Source organism: Oncorhynchus kisutch, linkage group LG5, assembly GCF_002021735.2.
Source record: "Oncorhynchus kisutch isolate 150728-3 linkage group LG5, Okis_V2, whole genome shotgun sequence".
NCBI lineage: Eukaryota > Metazoa > Chordata > Actinopteri > Salmoniformes > Salmonidae > Oncorhynchus > Oncorhynchus kisutch.
The window spans coordinates 45,449,625-45,466,960 of NC_034178.2; the positions used below are offsets into that span (position 1 = coordinate 45,449,625).

Consider the following 17,336-nt stretch of genomic DNA (forward strand, 5'->3'; position numbering starts at 1 on the left):
CCCAGAACAGAGCAGCACGTTTTGCTCTTCATTGTAATCAGAGGGCTTACATCAATACTATGCATGCCAGTCTCTCTTGGCTAAGAGTTGAGGAAAGATTGACTTAATCTCTTCTTGTTTTTATAGGAAATATAAATACGTTGGAAATTCTAAATTGTTTGCATGGTCAACATACACAAAGCACAGACACACACATTTACCCCACCAGACATGCCACCAGGGGTCTTTTCACAGTTCCCAGGTCCAGAAGAAATTCAAGGAAACATGCAGTACTATAAATTGCAGTGGCGAACAAGAAGAGAAATAGGAGAAGTAAAGTGGTCGTGAGAATCTAGGCATTGTGACGTGAGGTGTTGCTTTATTTGTTTTTTTACACCAGGTTTGCTGTTCACTTGTGTTATATGAAATGGAAGGAACTCCCTTCCATCTCATATAGCACAAGTGAACAGCAAACCTTGTTTAAAAAAACAAATAAAGCAACACCTCACGGCACAATGTCTCTCCCCATGGGACCTACTTTTTGTGTGTATGTATTGACATGTATGTGTCACACAAACAAACACACACACTATATGTTAATGTTTTTAAATGTATGTAAATTGTATGTAAATTAAATGTATGTCTTTTGTCTGTAATGTCTTTTATGTTGCGTCGGACCCCAGTAAGACTAGCTTGCACCGTTGGCTAATGGGGATCCTAATAAAATAAAATACAAATCTGTGGGTGGTGGTTGCAAGGTGCATGATCTAGATACCCTTGTTGTGAAGAAAGTCCATTTTTGGGGCATTTATTGCTATAGTGATAAACTGCACTGCAAGAGTGGATAAGAACTCAGGAAAGATCGATATCATCGTATCTGCAGCTGAACGGTTCTTGGGAATGAAGGATGTAATGGGTGAGGAGCTGCACTGACTGGAGCTGGCGCTGTGTCATCTCAGGTCACCTGGATCGGAGTAGGGCTCGAGGTGGGGGGGGGGGGGGGGGGGGGTTGTATTTAATTTTCGGATGTTTAAGTAGATTGAAAGTTTTAGTTTATTTCCCTTTTCCATTTGGGATTTCCCCCTTTTCTATTCGCCAAATCCAGTATTGGGCATCAGTTTTATGTTTGAAATTTATGGCGAGTTGAGTAGAAATAAGAGTGAGAAGGAATGGATTGACGAACAAGAAGAGAAATAAGAGATGTAAAGTGGTCGTGAGAATCTAGTAAAGCCAAGCCTTACTCCGAATATTTTTTTAGTTGGAGTGAGGATTCTGGGCCGATGGCTTTATCTGGGAGATCCATTTGAAGTCTCTATGAATATCATAGATATGTTGGACAAGGTTATGTCAGTGAGGATGACAAGAGTTGGGCTTATTTTGTTTTGTGTGTGTCCGAGGAGCAGAAGGAGTGGGCTTTGCAACTGAAAAAGATATTGGATTGGAATGTGTCATATGTGGATCTGCAAAGCAGGGCACATATCAAGGGTGTTATCTCCTGTCGACGAATGTTCCGTCCTCATATGAACCAATCAAATTGAAGCCGCTTTTGTCTTATCACTCCATATGGGTTGAGAATTCTTAACTCGCCTACAGTCATCTGCCGCATTACATCGTGATTTCACAAATCATTGTTTATCCAACTGTTTGGTTATTGTATGAGGATCAGCACTGCTAGCCAAAAGGAAATTGCCAGCACTGTTTTATCATGCAACAAACTAACCAAGCTAGCAACGAACTAATCTGGTTAGCCAGTGGTGCTCATGTTGAACAATTTCAGTTGAAACTGGTAAGCGAGAGGTCTGGGTTCACTTAAAAACATACATTATTGACTGCCAAAGCGTGTACTAAATCCTTTACTAACCCTGATGCCTGTATTTAATAACTAGCTCCTGTTTAATGTCTCTTGTTTATTGTTTTACTTTTTACCCCAATTCCATGATATCCAATTATTAGTTACAATCTTGTCCCATCGCTGCAACTCCCGTACGGACTCGGTAGAGGTGAAGGTCAAGAGCCAAGAGTCCTCCGAAACACGACCCTGCCAAGCTGCACTGCTTCTTGACACACTGCTCGCTTAACACAGAATCTAGCCATGTGTCAGACGAAACACCGGCCAACTAGCGACCATACCATGTTGTTTAGGCTGTGCAGGGTGCTTATATTTGTCCTGCTACACACAAGTGTGTTATAGAAATGTGTTTCTTGCATATCCAAACTCCCCCTGAGACACCAGCAGGGAGTGGGGTCCCAGCCAGAGTCACCATTGTACAGTGGCCCTAAGAAGGGAGAGTCTCTTCATCAAAGAACAAAAGTATAGGTGCCACCTGAGTGTAGTAGCGCTCTAAAGCACTGCATCGCCAGCAACGGGAAACCTATGAGGTGGCTCGCAATTGGACCAGCATCGTCTGGGTTAGGGGAGGGTTTGGCTGTCCAGGATTTCCTTGACCCATCGTGCTCTAGTGACTCCTTGTGGCGGGCCGGGCGCCTGCAAGCTGACTTCGGTCACCAGCTGGACAGTGTTTCCTCCGACACATTGGTGCGGCTGGCTTCTGGGTTAAGCGAGCAGCGAGGATTGGAAGGGTCGTGTTTCGGAGGATGAATGGCTCTTGTTCTTCGCCTCTCCCGAGTCCGTAGGGGAGTTGCAGCGATGGGACACGACTGTAACAATCAATTGGATATCACGAAATTGAGGAGAAAAATGGGTAAAAATACAAAAAATACAACAACAACAAAAAATTGATGGATGACCATCCACCATATGGGTCAGTCAATGTGCACCAACCACTCCACCTACTTTCTCAGGTATTTCATCTGCACACACTTCATGGCCTATACCAGAGAACCCCCTTGATAGGCTTTCTGCTTCGAAGATCCATACACAAAACATTCCACTCCTACTGTATATCTTTTTGAGGCACAGAGCATATGAACTGCTCTGCAGACACAAAAAATCTAAATAAGACCACTTTTTGTGACCAACGCCACATTATCCCCCAACGCATCCCAGATTTTCCTTGAGAAGTCAAACTGGTCCAAAACCCTCAGTCTAGACTAGGCTTGGATTTCCTAGTTTCCACCACAACTTTACTTCTCTTGTTTGCTTTCATTTTTGCCACTGTACTCATCTTCACCCGACATGCTGTCAGTTTTAAATGAAACATCCTCTCCTCTCTCGTTCCGAACCTGGATCATGTGACAAAATCATTCATTTTGATTGGCTGTCATTTTTTAAGGCCAGCTTTTTGGTTCATACTGCTGGCTTGTTTGCCTACAAGCTTTAGCTTTACCTATTGTTTGATGCTAGCCCCACATGCTATATGCAACACTAAATAGCCTATGCCAATTTAGCCTGCTTAGGCTTTTCCTTACCACGCCATATGTTATTGCCTCCCACTTTTGACATTAATTTCTGGAATTACAAATGAGGAGTTTGTCAACACAATATATAAGAGCAGTGAATATAGGCCTACAATAAGAGGGACTCTCATTTACAATATAGGTAAAGGCATCTACTGTAATTCTGCACTAGACAGGATTTGAAACACCATAATAGTGTTTTCAACCTTTTCCATGTAAGTCTGGCAAGGTGTTAAAAAAAGTGATGTTACAACACAACATGTCATGTTTCAGAGCACCTCAGGATGAATTTTTCAGTACACCTTAAATCTGTCTCAATACCTTCACAACCATGTGTTTCAATAATCCAGCAAAGTTAAGGTTTCGTCTCCTTTAAGGTGGTGGCAGCTCAGTTGCCACTCGTCTTAGCGTTACAAAGCACTTTATTTTAACAGTGTGTGTTAGTTACAGTAACAGCCCTGAGTGTAAAAAAAAAGAGAACAGTCTAGTAAGCTACTCAGTGTTAAAATTGGTCACATTAAACCCCAGTTAATTGGTCCACATCAGGGGGAAATTAATAAGTGCATGTACTTGTCAATACATCTAAAGTTGGAGAGTTTGAAGTTTAATGAGGAGTCTGAAGATGACTATCAAACATTATTCCAGGCAGAGTGAATCATGCCACTGCAGACCCACTGTACTGGAACCCTCCCTCTTATCACCATTAATACTTCAAGTGTGTGTCTGAGAGAGTGTCTGAATAATGATGAGTGAGAAAGTGACAGACTCACAAATATCATACCCCCAAGACATGCTAACCTCTCACAATTACTATAACAGGGGAAGTTAGCATTTTATATCATACCACCAAGACATGCTAACCTCTCACAATTACTATAACAGGGGAAGTTAGCATTTTACATCATACCACCAAGACATGCTAACCTCTCACAATTACTATAACAGGGGAATTTAGCATTTTACATCATACCACCAAGACATGCTAACCTCTCACAATTACTATAACAGGGGAAGTTAGCATTTTTGAGGTGTATGATATTTGTGCGTGTAACTTTCTCACTCATCATTATTCAGACACACTCACACTATTACAGCACTGTTGGATCTTTTTGATACACGCGCAATGACATCTGATAAATATGTGTATGCAACCAATACAATTCTATTTGATTTAGATACTGGTTTGATGCTGAAGATAATGAATATGAGCTTGAAAAGTGGCAGAATTGCCCTTTAACCCAGATGGTGAAAATAATGAAATCAATAGAAGTAAGTTTGTAAACATATTTTCCTTCCATTCTAGACATTTGAGTGACAGTTTATGCAATACTGTTTCGTTTATCTGCTACATCATGTTCACAACTATATGTTAACAGAACAATATAAATATACATAACCAATACAAATTCACAGAGAACAGCTGCTAGTAAATCCCACCATTACCTCCACTGTCTCCTCTCTGACTAGCAATAGTCCCCTAACCACTGCCTTGTTAACATGTCAAGCTCTGTTTTAAAATAATTGTACTGGTTCCTGTTATATCCATTTGATTGTATGACATTCACTACAGTTTAATAGGACACTAAATACATTAGGTGACACAGTGATTCTCCAGGACTGGATTCTCTCTTGACTGTTGACCTATTAAACTTTTAGACAACTGGTTTATTAGAGTGTTGGTCCAATCAGACCCAAGCAAGGACGTCGCCTCCCCAATCCAAGCCCGGTCCACGGTACCAGGCGCGTGTGATTGGCTGAAACAGCAGGAGGAGCCGCAGCCTCCGGAGCAGCCCACAGAAGATGGCTGCCGCGACCACCACCAGCGGTGACATCATCACGAAGCCCAGGATAATAAGGGCGGAGCAACTGTTGTCGTCGAGGTAACGGCAGAAAGGAGAGTGGGAGTGTAGGACCTGCGGGGGTGGAGAGGGAGACTAATGTAACATTCAGACAGAAACAGACTCCAAAGATATGGACAATTATATTCATACAGTATGTGTTTCTGAGTTGTTTTTGTTAGTGAAGCAAATGTTGGTACTTTATCTGTAACTGAACTGAACTGAGGAGGTGTGTGTGTGTGTGTGTGTGTGTGTGTGTGTGTGTGTGTGTGGTGTGTGTGTGTGTGTGTGTGTGTGTGTGTGTGTGTGTGTGTGTGTGTGTGTGTGTGTGTGTGTGTGTGTGTGTGTGTGTGTGTGTGTGTGTGTGTGTGTGTGCATGAGCAAGCAAGAGGGACCATATGAGGGAAGGTAGTGAGGCGTGACAGACTCTTTCCCAGTTTCCCTTCAATGTTCAGATAAGATGCAGCTGCCAATAAAACCCCTAGGCTGTCAATCACCCGTGAGTGCCACACACACAGAGAGAGAGAGAGAGAGAGAGAGAGAGAGAGAGAGAGAGAGAGAGAGAGAGAGAGAGAGAGAGAGAGAGAGAGAGAGAGAGAGAGAGAGAGAGAGAGGAGAGAGAGAGAGAGAGAGAGAGAGAGAGAGAGAGAGAGAGAGAAGAGAGAGAGAGAGAGAGAGAGAGAGAGAGAGAGAGAGAGAGAGAGAGAGAGAGAGAGAGAGAGAGAGAGAGAGAGAGAGAGAGAGAGAGAGAGAGAGAGAGAGAGAGAGAGAGAGAGAGAGAGAGAGAGAGAGAGAGAGAGAGAGAGAGAGAGAGACTGGGATGAGAGAGAGACAGATAGAGATAAGAGTGGAGCCCTTGCTCTGCTTGCTAGACTTGATTAAAAACCTGTAACCAATGCTAATGGGTGATATACTATATACACACTGTCAGCAAGAGGGAAGAGGAGGGATACAGCTACACAGAGAGGGACATGCACAGGCAGACAGACATGCACGCACACAAACAGAAATTCACAAAAACACTTACATAGGAGTACACAAACACTCAAACACACTCAGTGTTCTCTCAATAGGGCTACATTCTATAATAACTCTCTCGCATAGAATTCTCTAATTGTCAACATTTTCAAGAGGAATTTCCCCAGCCACCTCAGCTGAGCTCTGCAACCTCGAGCCCATCACCAACTACAAGTACACACTCATCTACACACGCATACACACAAACACACTTTTTCTGTCTTGTCTGTATAGGCCTGGGCCCAGCTGGGGACTAACTGGTACTAATTTCAACAATCAGATCTTCTCATGGATATCCTCTCTTACTGTCCCATCCATCACCTCTCCAAGACAAACTGTTAATTGACACCCCCAACTCTGGCAGGCAGCAAGGGTCTATACTGGAACCTGTTGTCTTCTATATAGTACTGTTCACAGCATTCTATTAAGCTACACATTAAAAATAGCACTCACATTCTGTATAATGGTACATCCTCCCCAGCCATCAATAATGAAGATGTAGAAATGAAAACACCTTGAAAATACCAGTGTCTTCAAGGTGTTTTAAGATATTTAGGATTGCTATTAATTTCATTAAATGGCAACTTTCCAAAGAAAGACAAATCAGTGTGATCGTACACAAAATTCTTCCAAATTTCGAAAAAGTTTGCAAACGCCTGTAAAAGGTTAGACCTAGAATGGAGCCATATTTCACTGTAACATCGATAATGGAGACAAGCAAGGCCACTGTTGTATATCTTTGAGGACACTTTAGCATCATTATGAGAGTGATAACATTTACTGACTGCCTCAGAATGCACATCATAATCCTGTTTTAGACACAGTCTCTTCTTAAAGGTGGTCTTAACATGACAGTTTACTCCAAAAACAAGTTTGCTTCTCAGCACATCATAATCATGTTGTAGTCTAGTGTGTTCTAGACACAGTCCGCCTAAAATGATAGTTAAGTTCTAAATTAAAATTAAGTTCGTCAGATGCTTTAAGACCTCAAAAGTGTTCTAATGCCAAGATGCCTCCAGGCCATGTTGTCTATCCAGCAATATGCTTCCCTTTCCCATTCATTTGTGATTGAGGAATAGAGACGGATCTACATAAGAGATGGCATGAGATGTGGTCTCATCTTGACATTAAACCACCATTATGAGATCTGCACTAACTTTGATTTTAAAGTCAATGTTGCCTATAGGCCAATGAATTGATGTCAGCTTCCGGGTGATGTCTAAAGAAGGGCGAGGCTGATAGGACTTCCCTGCCAATCCCTATCTTACCCAGAAATGTAGTGGTGTGTCTGTCTGCCCCTGGGTGTTCCCAGTGCCTGTGCCATGTACTGCTGAAGAAACACAGGGTGTGCCCCAGGGTTATGCACTTGCCCCCCTACTCTTCATAATCCACAGTACATACTCCCACTTGGACAGATACTTGAACCTCGACGTCCTGTCCCACCCTGAGTGTGGTTTCCTCTGGTCCAGGGTGTTCTCTGTGCCATGAGCGACAAGAACTGAAACCTACCACTCTTTAAATACTTGTGCAAGCTCGGTATACTTTCAGAGTGTTGGGTTAGGGTGGAGCAGAAGGGAATCGTTCATATAATTTCATGTTGAAACACTTTCATGTTGGGGCACGGCAGACTGTTATCCACTAGTGGGGTTCTTAATATTATGTTATTTTAGCTGGTTCCATATGCAAATAAGCTGTTATTAACTGGTTTATTAAGGGTTGCCAAGCGTAACGCAGGTTGACATAAAGTGTAGTCAACTTTGTTCTAGGGGCAGAAAGAATCTGATTGGTTTAGGGCAGAACAAATCTGATTGGTTTCTAAAAGGTCAATGGGCGGAGTTTAACAGATGCACATGGCAGAGGTTTGAACTGAGAATCTTGTAAATAAAACTTTGAGTTACAAGTTGTAATGTTTTGAAATCATTATTGTGTTACAGTAATCTGACAAATGAGACAATATCTCTAAGATACAACTGGTGTCCTGACTTGAAGCAAAGAGTAAAATGTAGCATACTTGCAGCAAAATACTAAGCTAATCAGAGAAATCTAGCAAGCTAAGCATTATGACCTCAATTCGGAGATAAAATCCTATCACAGTATTCTGATGGTCAAAGGTTGTGTTAGAGACATTGAGTGGCACTATGAGCAACCCACTACTCACCCGTGAGTGGCAGAGGAAGCCGACGTAGAGCAGCAGCGAGGCGGGCAGTAGGACCAGGGTGAACACGGCCATCAGGACCAGGACACACACCAGGACCACGCCCACGTTCCACAACAGCATCCCCGCCCCACACGCCACACAGCCACACCTGCCCCGGCGGCTGCCCCACGCGCTGCCCTCACTGTGGGCCAGGGGAGGGGGCAGCATCTTCACCCCCTCCCCCACCCAGAACTCCTGCTCCTTCTCCTCGTCACCTGAGCCCCCCTCATCCAGGTCCACGTCCACCCCACACATCCTGATGGGGAGAGAGCGATGGAAGGAGAAAGGAGGAGAGAGAGAATACAATGACATATTTAACCATTCAGTTTTATCAGTAGGAGAGTGAATCGTCCAATGTCATTCTTCATGGATGTAGCGTAATCCTACTTTTCCTGCAATCCCCTGCCTATTGTCCTATGTTTCCCCACACGTTAATGTGTTTACCACAGGGATGTCACGGACCAACACACAGCTTTGTGACTAATGGTAAACCATTAATGCTATTGGACGTACAGCTTTAAAACAGACTTCTGAGAGAGGAAACATTAACTATGGATTTGGTGTAAGGCTGCATGAGCTGTGACTAAACCACACAAAACCAACACTAGACACTTTGGAACACAAAGCCTTCCTATCTCATCCTAGAATATACAAGGTCTGAGGTCATCTGCATCTGTACACAGCCCATCTGTAAACAGCCCATCTATCTACTTACCTCATCCCCATACTGTATGTATTTATTTATCTGGTTCCTTTGCACCCCAGTATCTCTACTTGCACATTCATCTTCTGCACATCTACCATTACAGTGTTTTAATTGTTATATTGTAATTACTTCGCCACCATGGCCTATTTGTTGCCTTAACTCCTTTATCTTACCTCATTTGCACTCACTGTATATATACTTTTTGTTTTCTTTTGTTCTACTGTATTATTGACTATGTTTTGTGTATTCCATGTGTAACTCTGTGTTGTTGTATGTGTCAAATTGCTATGCTTTATCTTGGCCAGGTCGCAGTTGCAAATGAGAACTTGTTCTCAACTAGCCTACCTGGTAAAATAAGTGTGAAATAAAAAAATAAAAAAATCTGCCTTCGGACCTAAACAGCAGGAACACAGACTTCATCAAAGAAATTGGAAATACAGACATTGTCATCCTACAAGAAACATGGTATAAAGGAGATGGAGACTGGTTGCCCTCTAGGTTACAGAGAGCTGGTAGTCCCATCTATCAAACTACCTGGTGTGAAACAGGGAAAGAATGAATGGGGCCATGTATCGTGAGATTTTGAGTGAAAACCTTCTTCCATCAGCAAGGGCATTGAAGATGAATCGTGGCTGGGTCTTTCAGCATGACAATGATCCCAAACACACTGCCCGGGCAACGAAGGAGTGGCTTCGTAAGAAGCATTTCAAAGTCCTGGAGTGGCCTAGCCAGTCTCCAGATCTCAACCCCATAGAAAATCTTTGGAGGGAGTTAAGTCCGTTTTGCCCATTAACAACCCCAAAACATCACTGCTCTAGAGGAGATCTGCATGGAGGAATGGGCCAAAATACCAGCAACAGTGTGTGAAAACCTTGTGAAGACTTACAGAAAACGTTTGACCTCTGTCATTGCTAACAAAGGGTATATAACAAAGTATTGAGATAAACTTTTGTTATTGACCAAATACTTATTTTCCACCATAATTTGCAAATAAATTCATAAAAAATCCTACAATGTAGATGGATTGGATCTGGATTTTTTTTCTCATTTTGTCTGTCATAGTTGAAATGTACCTATGATGAAAATTACAGGCCTCTCTCATCTTTTTAAGTGGGAGAATTTGCACAATTGGTGGCTGACTAAATACTTTTTTGCACCACTGTATATCCCCCCAATAAAATCGCCATACTTTAACGATGACAGCGTCTCCATCCTAGAGGGGGAGATCAAGAATTTCCAGGCTGAGGGACCTGTACTAGTCTGTGGCAACCTAAATGCCAGAACAGGACAAGAACCCAACACCCTCAGCACACAGGGGGACAAACACAACTACGACAACACAAACAACACAACCCCTGCTGTGCTGTTGGATGCTGGGTATGTGGGGCGGCAGGGTAGCCTAGTGGTTAGAGCGTTGGACTAGTAACCGGAAGGTTGCAAGTTCAAATCCCCGAGCTGACAAGGTACAAATCTGTCGTTCTGCCCCTGAACAGGCAGTTAACCTACTGATCCTAGGCCGTCATTGAAAATAAGAATTTGTTCTTAACTGACTTGCCTAGTTAAGTAAAAATAATACATTAAATGTACATAGTCAATGGTAGGCTTTGAGGGGACTCCTATGGTAGATACACCTAGAGCTCATCTCTTGGCAGTAGTGCTGTAGACTACTTTATCACTGACCTCAACCCAGAGTCTCTTAGGGCGTCCACAGACAACCCTATCAGATCAGCAAAATCACACTCTACTTGAACAAGCATTACGCAATCATGAGGAATCAAATCCAAAGGAACTGAATAATATTAAGAAATGCTATAGATGGAAGGGAAAAAGTGTGGAGATCTACCAAAAAACTATTAGGCAACAACAAATTCAATCCCCTCTAGACAATTTCCTGGACAAGTGAAAATGTAAACTTGGCAGTAGAAAACCCGAACAGTATTTTTAACCTCTCAGCTTCCCTATCAAATCAAAAAATGTCAACCTAAGTAAATTAACAACAATGACAAATGGTTTGATGAAGAAGGCAAAAACCTAAGAAAGAAATTGAGAAACCTATCCAACCAAAAACATAGAGACCCAGAAAACCTGAGCCTACGCCTTCATTATGGTGAACATGAATAGTTATCTATCCAAAATGGAGATGTATGGATAAACCACTTCTCCAATCTTTTTGGCTCTATAACAAAGAACAAACAGCAAAAACATATACATGATCAAATAAATCTTAGAATCAACTATTAAAGACTACCAGAACCCACAGGATTCTCCAATTACATGGAATGAACTACAGGACAAAATACAACCTTTCCAATCCAAAAATACCTGTGGGGTTGATGGTATCCTAAATGAAATTATAAAATATACAGACCACAAATTCAAATTGGCTATACTTAAACTCCTTAACATCATCCTCAGCTCTGGCATCTTCCCCAATGTTGAAACCAAGGACTGATCACCCCAATCCACAAAAGTGGAGACACATTTGACTCCAATAACTACTACTATATGTGTCAACAGCAACCTTGGGAAAATCCTCTGCATTATAATTAACAGCACACTCATACATTTTCTCAGCGAAAACAATGTACTGAGCAAATGTCAAATAGTATTTTTTACAAAATTACTGTACGACAGACCACGCATTCATCCTGCACACCCTAATTGATAAACAAACAACCCATAACAAAGGCAGTCTTCTCATGCTTTGTTGATTTCAAAAAAGCTTTCAACTCAATTTGGCATGAGGGTCTGCTATACAAAGTGATGGAAAGTGGTATTGGGGAAAAACATACAACATTGTAAAATCCATGTACACAAACAAGTGTGTGGTAAAATTGACAAAAAAACACATATTTCTTTCCACGGGGCTGGGGGGGTGAGACAGGGATGTAGCCTAAGCCCCACCATCTTCAACATATATATCAACAAATTGGCGAGGCCACTAGAACAGTCTGCAGCACCCGGCCTCACCCTACTAGAATCTGAAGTCAAAGTCTATGGTTTGCTGATGATCTGGTTCTTCTGTCCCCAACCAAGGACGGCTTACAGCAGCACCTAGATCTTCTGCACAGATTCTGTCAGACCTGGGCCCTGACAGTAAATCTCAGTCAGACAAAAATAATGGAGTTCCAAAAAAGGTCCAGTTGCACAATAAAAATTCCATCTAGACACCATTGTCCTAGAGCACACAAAAAACTATACATACCTTGGCCTAAACATCAGAAACACAGGTAACTTTCACAAAGCTGTGAACGATCTGAGAGACAAGACAAGAAGAGCCTTCTAAGCTATCAAAAGGAACATCAAATTCGACATACCAATTAGGATCTGGCAAAAAACACTTGAATCAGTTATAGAACCTATTGGCCCTTTATGGTTGTGAGGTCTGGGATCCGCTCACCAACCAAGGAGTCACAAAATGGGACAAACACCAAATTGAGACTCTGCATGCAGAATCATGCAAAAATATCCTCTGTGTACAACGTAAAACACCAAATAATGCATGCGAGCAGAATTAGGCCGATACCTGATAATTATCAAATCCAGAAAAAGCTGTTCAATTCTACAACCACCTAAAAGAAAAAGATTCCCAAACCTTCCATAATAATTTGAGAAATGAACAAAACAGAGAAATTAACCTGGAGAAGAGCCTCCTTAGCAAGCTGGTCCTGTGGCTCTGTTCACAAACACAAACAGACCCTACAGAGCCACAGGACATCAACACAATTAGACCCAACCAAATCATGAGAAAAGAAAAAGAAAATGACTTGACACATTGGAAAGAATTTACAAAACAACTGAGCAAACTAGAATGCTATTTGACCCTAAACAGGGAGTACACAGTGACAGATTATTAAGAAACTCACATATCTAGTGGATGAAATACCACAGTGTGCAATCACAGCAGCAAGATTTGTGACCTGTTGCCACAAGAAAAGGGCAACCAGTGAAGAACTAACACCATTGTAAATATTTTCCCTTTTGTACTTTAACTATTTGCACATCATTACAACACTTACAACACTTTGCCATGCCAGTAAAGCCACTTAAAATTGAAAAAAAATGGAGTGAGTGAGAGAGTGAGTGAGTGAGAGAGAGATGAAAGAGTGAGAGAGAGAGAGATGAAACAACAAGGTACAGTATATTGTTGTTCCACAAAACACAATAAGGACTCATAAAAGGACCCAATTACCCTTACCATCACGCCCAGATACATTTAACTATCTTGTGTCCGATATATATCGTTATTTTCATCACCCCGCCCTGCCCCATTCCTATCCCCACCCCATCCTGCGCTCAGTGGAATTGATAACAGCGATCGATCCACCGCCACTCCCCACCCCTTCACCTACCGGGCTTCTTAGTAGCAGCAGCACCACCCCCTGGATAAAAACTGGTTAAATCAATGTTGTTTCCACATCATTTCAAACAAAAAATTAAATGTAATGATGTTGAATCAGTGAGGAAAACGGATTGGATTTGCAACATAAATCATCAACTTTGAACCTAAATCCAATTAATTGTTGGTTGATTTCAAGTTGAATTTACATTTGTTGGCAGCTCAACCAAATGTAAATCAAAACTAGACGTTGAACTGACGTCTGTCCCCAGTGGGACTCACAACTATAAATAACACATTTAAAATCCAACACTGTCATCATACTTAAGATATAGTATTTCACAAAATACAACAATCCAAGCAGATTTGTATTCCAAATATATTTGCACATTTACCTCGCTCTGGTGTCTCTGTCGCTATGCCTCAGAAGTCTCCTTTTAAATTGTTGACCCCAGAATAGGAGCAGGTGCTTCCAAACTCCAGAGTATGTCAGAATAAGATTATATTTCCTCGTTTGCTGAGAACAGTAAAAACAAACAAAACAGCGCTTCATAGGATGCGCACCTTTTGCCTTTTCCAAGACAGTAGCACAGCGATGCTTGTGTGCTGCGTTCGAGTGTGTATAGATCAGAGCGGTGCGCAGAGCGCATGCTGTGAGTATGTGTACTATGTTAGTGTTTGAGTGTGAGAGAGAGAGAGAGAGAGAGAGAGAGCGAGAGAGAGAGAGAGGGGGAAAGGGAGAGTTTGAGAGCGTCCACCTCAGCACAATTGGACACGGCGCACTGTCCTCTTCAACATTAGTGACTTCACATGCAAGCGGTGGAGTGAAAATTAGATAACGGGATGAGCAGACCATACCATAAACCCTATTCCTATTTGCCTGTTTAAATGTCGAATTTGATGTTCCTTTTGGTATGTCGAATTTTATGTTCCTTTTGGTATGTCGAATTTGATGTTCCTTTTGATAGCTTAGAAGGCTCTTCTTGCCTGTCCTCTTCTCTTTTAGCTGAATCCGATTTTCCCAACGTTTGACCTTACTTTGGAAGCTCATCTAACATTTTTTTTTTCAACTTTAAAAAAAATAATTTTATCCAAGTTTACTTGGAGCATCATAAACTTACTCTCATGTAATGCATTATTACATCCCTATGTTAATTATCCTTGTTTACCAAAAGCCTTGGTAACAGCGGCATCAAATCCCTCAGTGATGCAGCATCAGAAGACCAAAGCCAGGCAAAGCAGCACTCACCCATCTCTTGGACATAGGCTGCTTGTTGGCAGTGTTACCTGTACAGGCTCTGGTACTGTTAACCGACAGATGGGACATGGAGGGCTTGATTAATAATCCCTGTAGGTTCTATCAGCCAGACATGAGGCTGTCCTACGCATCTCCCTGATGAGAGAGGTCTGGGTTGGGCTATCCCCATGTGACAGATTACGGAGATCATACCCCGCTCACCCCCTCTAATGTCTCACAGTAGCCGATACCACAGTCCCTCCCAAACAAAAAAACAAACACACACACACACTGTCACTCTCTCCACATTCTCTCCACTTCCCTTGCTGTCTGTAGGACTGGGCCGGGCCCAGCTGGGGACTAGGTTAAACTGATGGTATGACATGGTTGACAAATGATGAATAGAAAACTGTCCCTGGAGTATTCTCTCTCTCTCTCTCTCTGGTGCAGGACCTTTTACTGGAAAAACCACCCTGTGTAGTCCTCTCCCACTGATACTCAGGACAACCTCTCAATGCAGTCATACTGACATCTGCTGGTCTGTTTGGCTATGGTTTCAAACATGGTTGGTCTTTTTTGTTTGTTACCAAATCATGCTTATTTGTCAATTGAAAGGTTTGAACAGTTTCAAGTCAAAACACACAGTCACCGGTGTTTAATCATTCCTTTTTCTTGTAATGCAAAGCAGCCATAAGTTACTGTAACTTAATATCAGCCAGGAATAGATATCGCTGGTCAATGTAACCTCTGTCTGTCCCTGACCTCAGACACCCCACTGATCCCCTTCACTATCTGTATATTAAACTCTATTGAGCTCTACCAACAGACAGACCAGAGAGCTGCACTAATGGACGAGCTCAAGCTGTTCTCTCTCTCTCTCTGAACTCCTTCTTCCTCAGGCTTTTAGTCACTCTCTAACCAACTCCATCTATCGACAACACGCCACTCTGGGTTGCCATGACATCTCATTGGGAAGATTTATATTTTAGTTGTTTTATAGGTCAAAATCACTCAGTGATGGAATTATCAGATGAGAGTTAACCTTCATAAAGGTAGAAACGGGAACATTGTCCATATGATCTCAAACTCAGATAATAAAGCACTTAGCTGGTGGAGAAAAAGGAGTGGGAATTTACATTCATTTACATTACAATACTTTACATTTGAAAATGCGAAAACAGATAATTGATGATGTACATGAATGCATTATTGGTGTGTGGGGGGGGGGGGGTTGTAGTTTTAATGCCTGCCGTTTAGTATTGGTTAAAATGGGGGGGGGGGGGGGTCCTCTCTGTGTGTTTGATCTGTATGTTACTTACTAGTCAAGGGTTTCTATTAGAGAACAACATGTCCATTGTGACTGCTGTAGGCAGAGAGTAGTGACGATGCAAACATGGCCAAAACCCTCAAATCTATAGTCCACAGTTAGGATTATAACACGCACAGCCTTGACCTCTGCACTTGAGTGAAAATCTGAAACACTATGGTGTTAGTACATTTAAATAGGTGAGATTAGGACTGGGGATTGAAAGGTAACCAATGTAAAGAGATGTAAAATTCTGTAACTTGTTTTCAAATCTGAACACTTCTCAATTCAAATCAAATCCAATTTTAATCAAATCTCATTTTATTAGTCACATGTGCCGAATACGACCTTACAGTGAAACAAGCCCCTAACCAACAGAGCAGTTTCCAAAAATACGGATAAGAATAAGAAATAAAAAGTAACAAGTAATTAAAGAGCAGCAGTAAAAAATAACAATATATACAGGGGGCTGCCGGTACAGAGTCAATATGCGGGGGTACCGGTTAGTTAAGGTAGTATGTACATGTAGGTAGAGTTGTTAAAGTGACTATGCATAGATGACAACAGAGAGTGGCAGTGGTGTGGAGAATGGAGGGGGCAATGCAAATAGTCTGGGTAGCCATTTTACTAGATGTTCAGGAGTCCTATGGCTTGGGGGTAGAAGCTGTTTAGAAGCCTCTTGGACCTAGACTAGGTGCTCCGGTACCACTTGCCGTGCGGTAGCAGAGAGAACAGTCTATGACTAGGGTGGCTGGAGTCTTTGACAATTTTTCGGGCCTTCCTCTGACACTGCCTGGTATAGAGGTCCTGGATGGCAGGAAGCTTGGCCCCAGTGATGTACTGAGCCATTTGCACTACCCTCGCGGTCGGAGGCCGAGCAGTTGCCATACCAGGCAGTGACACAACAAGTCAAGATGCTCTCGATGGTGCAGCTTTAAAACCTTTTGAGGATCTGAGGACCCATGTCAAATCTTTTCAGTCTCCTGAGGGGGAATAGGTTTTGTCGTGTCCTCTTCACGACTGTCTTGGTGTGCTTGGACCATGTTAGTTTGTTGGTGATGTGGACACCAAGGAACTTGAAGCTCTCAACCTGCTCCACTGCAACCCCGTGTATGAGAATGGGGGCATGCTCGGTCCTCTTTTTCCTGTAGTCCACAATCATCTCCTTTGTCTTGATCACATTGAGGGAGAAATTGTTGTCCTGCACCACATGGCCAGATCTCTGACCTCCTCCCTATAGGCTGTCACGTTGTTGTCGGTTATCAGGCCTACCACTGTTGTGTCATCGGCGAATCTAATGATGGTGTTGGGAGTCGTGCCTGGCCGTGCAGTCATGAGTGGACAGGGAGTACAGGAGGAG

The 17,336-nt window shown here is 42.4% G+C and overlaps 1 protein-coding gene across 1 annotated transcript; it reads right to left on the reverse strand.

Moving 5' to 3' along the window:
• Positions 1-4,606: 4,606 nt before the first annotated feature.
• On the reverse strand, positions 4,607-14,209 carry LOC109890223 (transmembrane protein 88B). The gene is made up of 3 exons (XM_031825170.1): positions 13,829-14,209; positions 8,350-8,644; positions 4,607-5,249 (listed from the first exon to the last, which is right to left on the reverse strand). The coding sequence occupies exons 1-3, from the start codon at positions 13,984-13,986 to the stop codon at positions 5,022-5,024; spliced, it is 681 nt and encodes a 226-aa protein (XP_031681030.1). The 5' UTR covers positions 13,987-14,209; the 3' UTR covers positions 4,607-5,021.
• Positions 14,210-17,336: the final 3,127 nt, after the last annotated feature.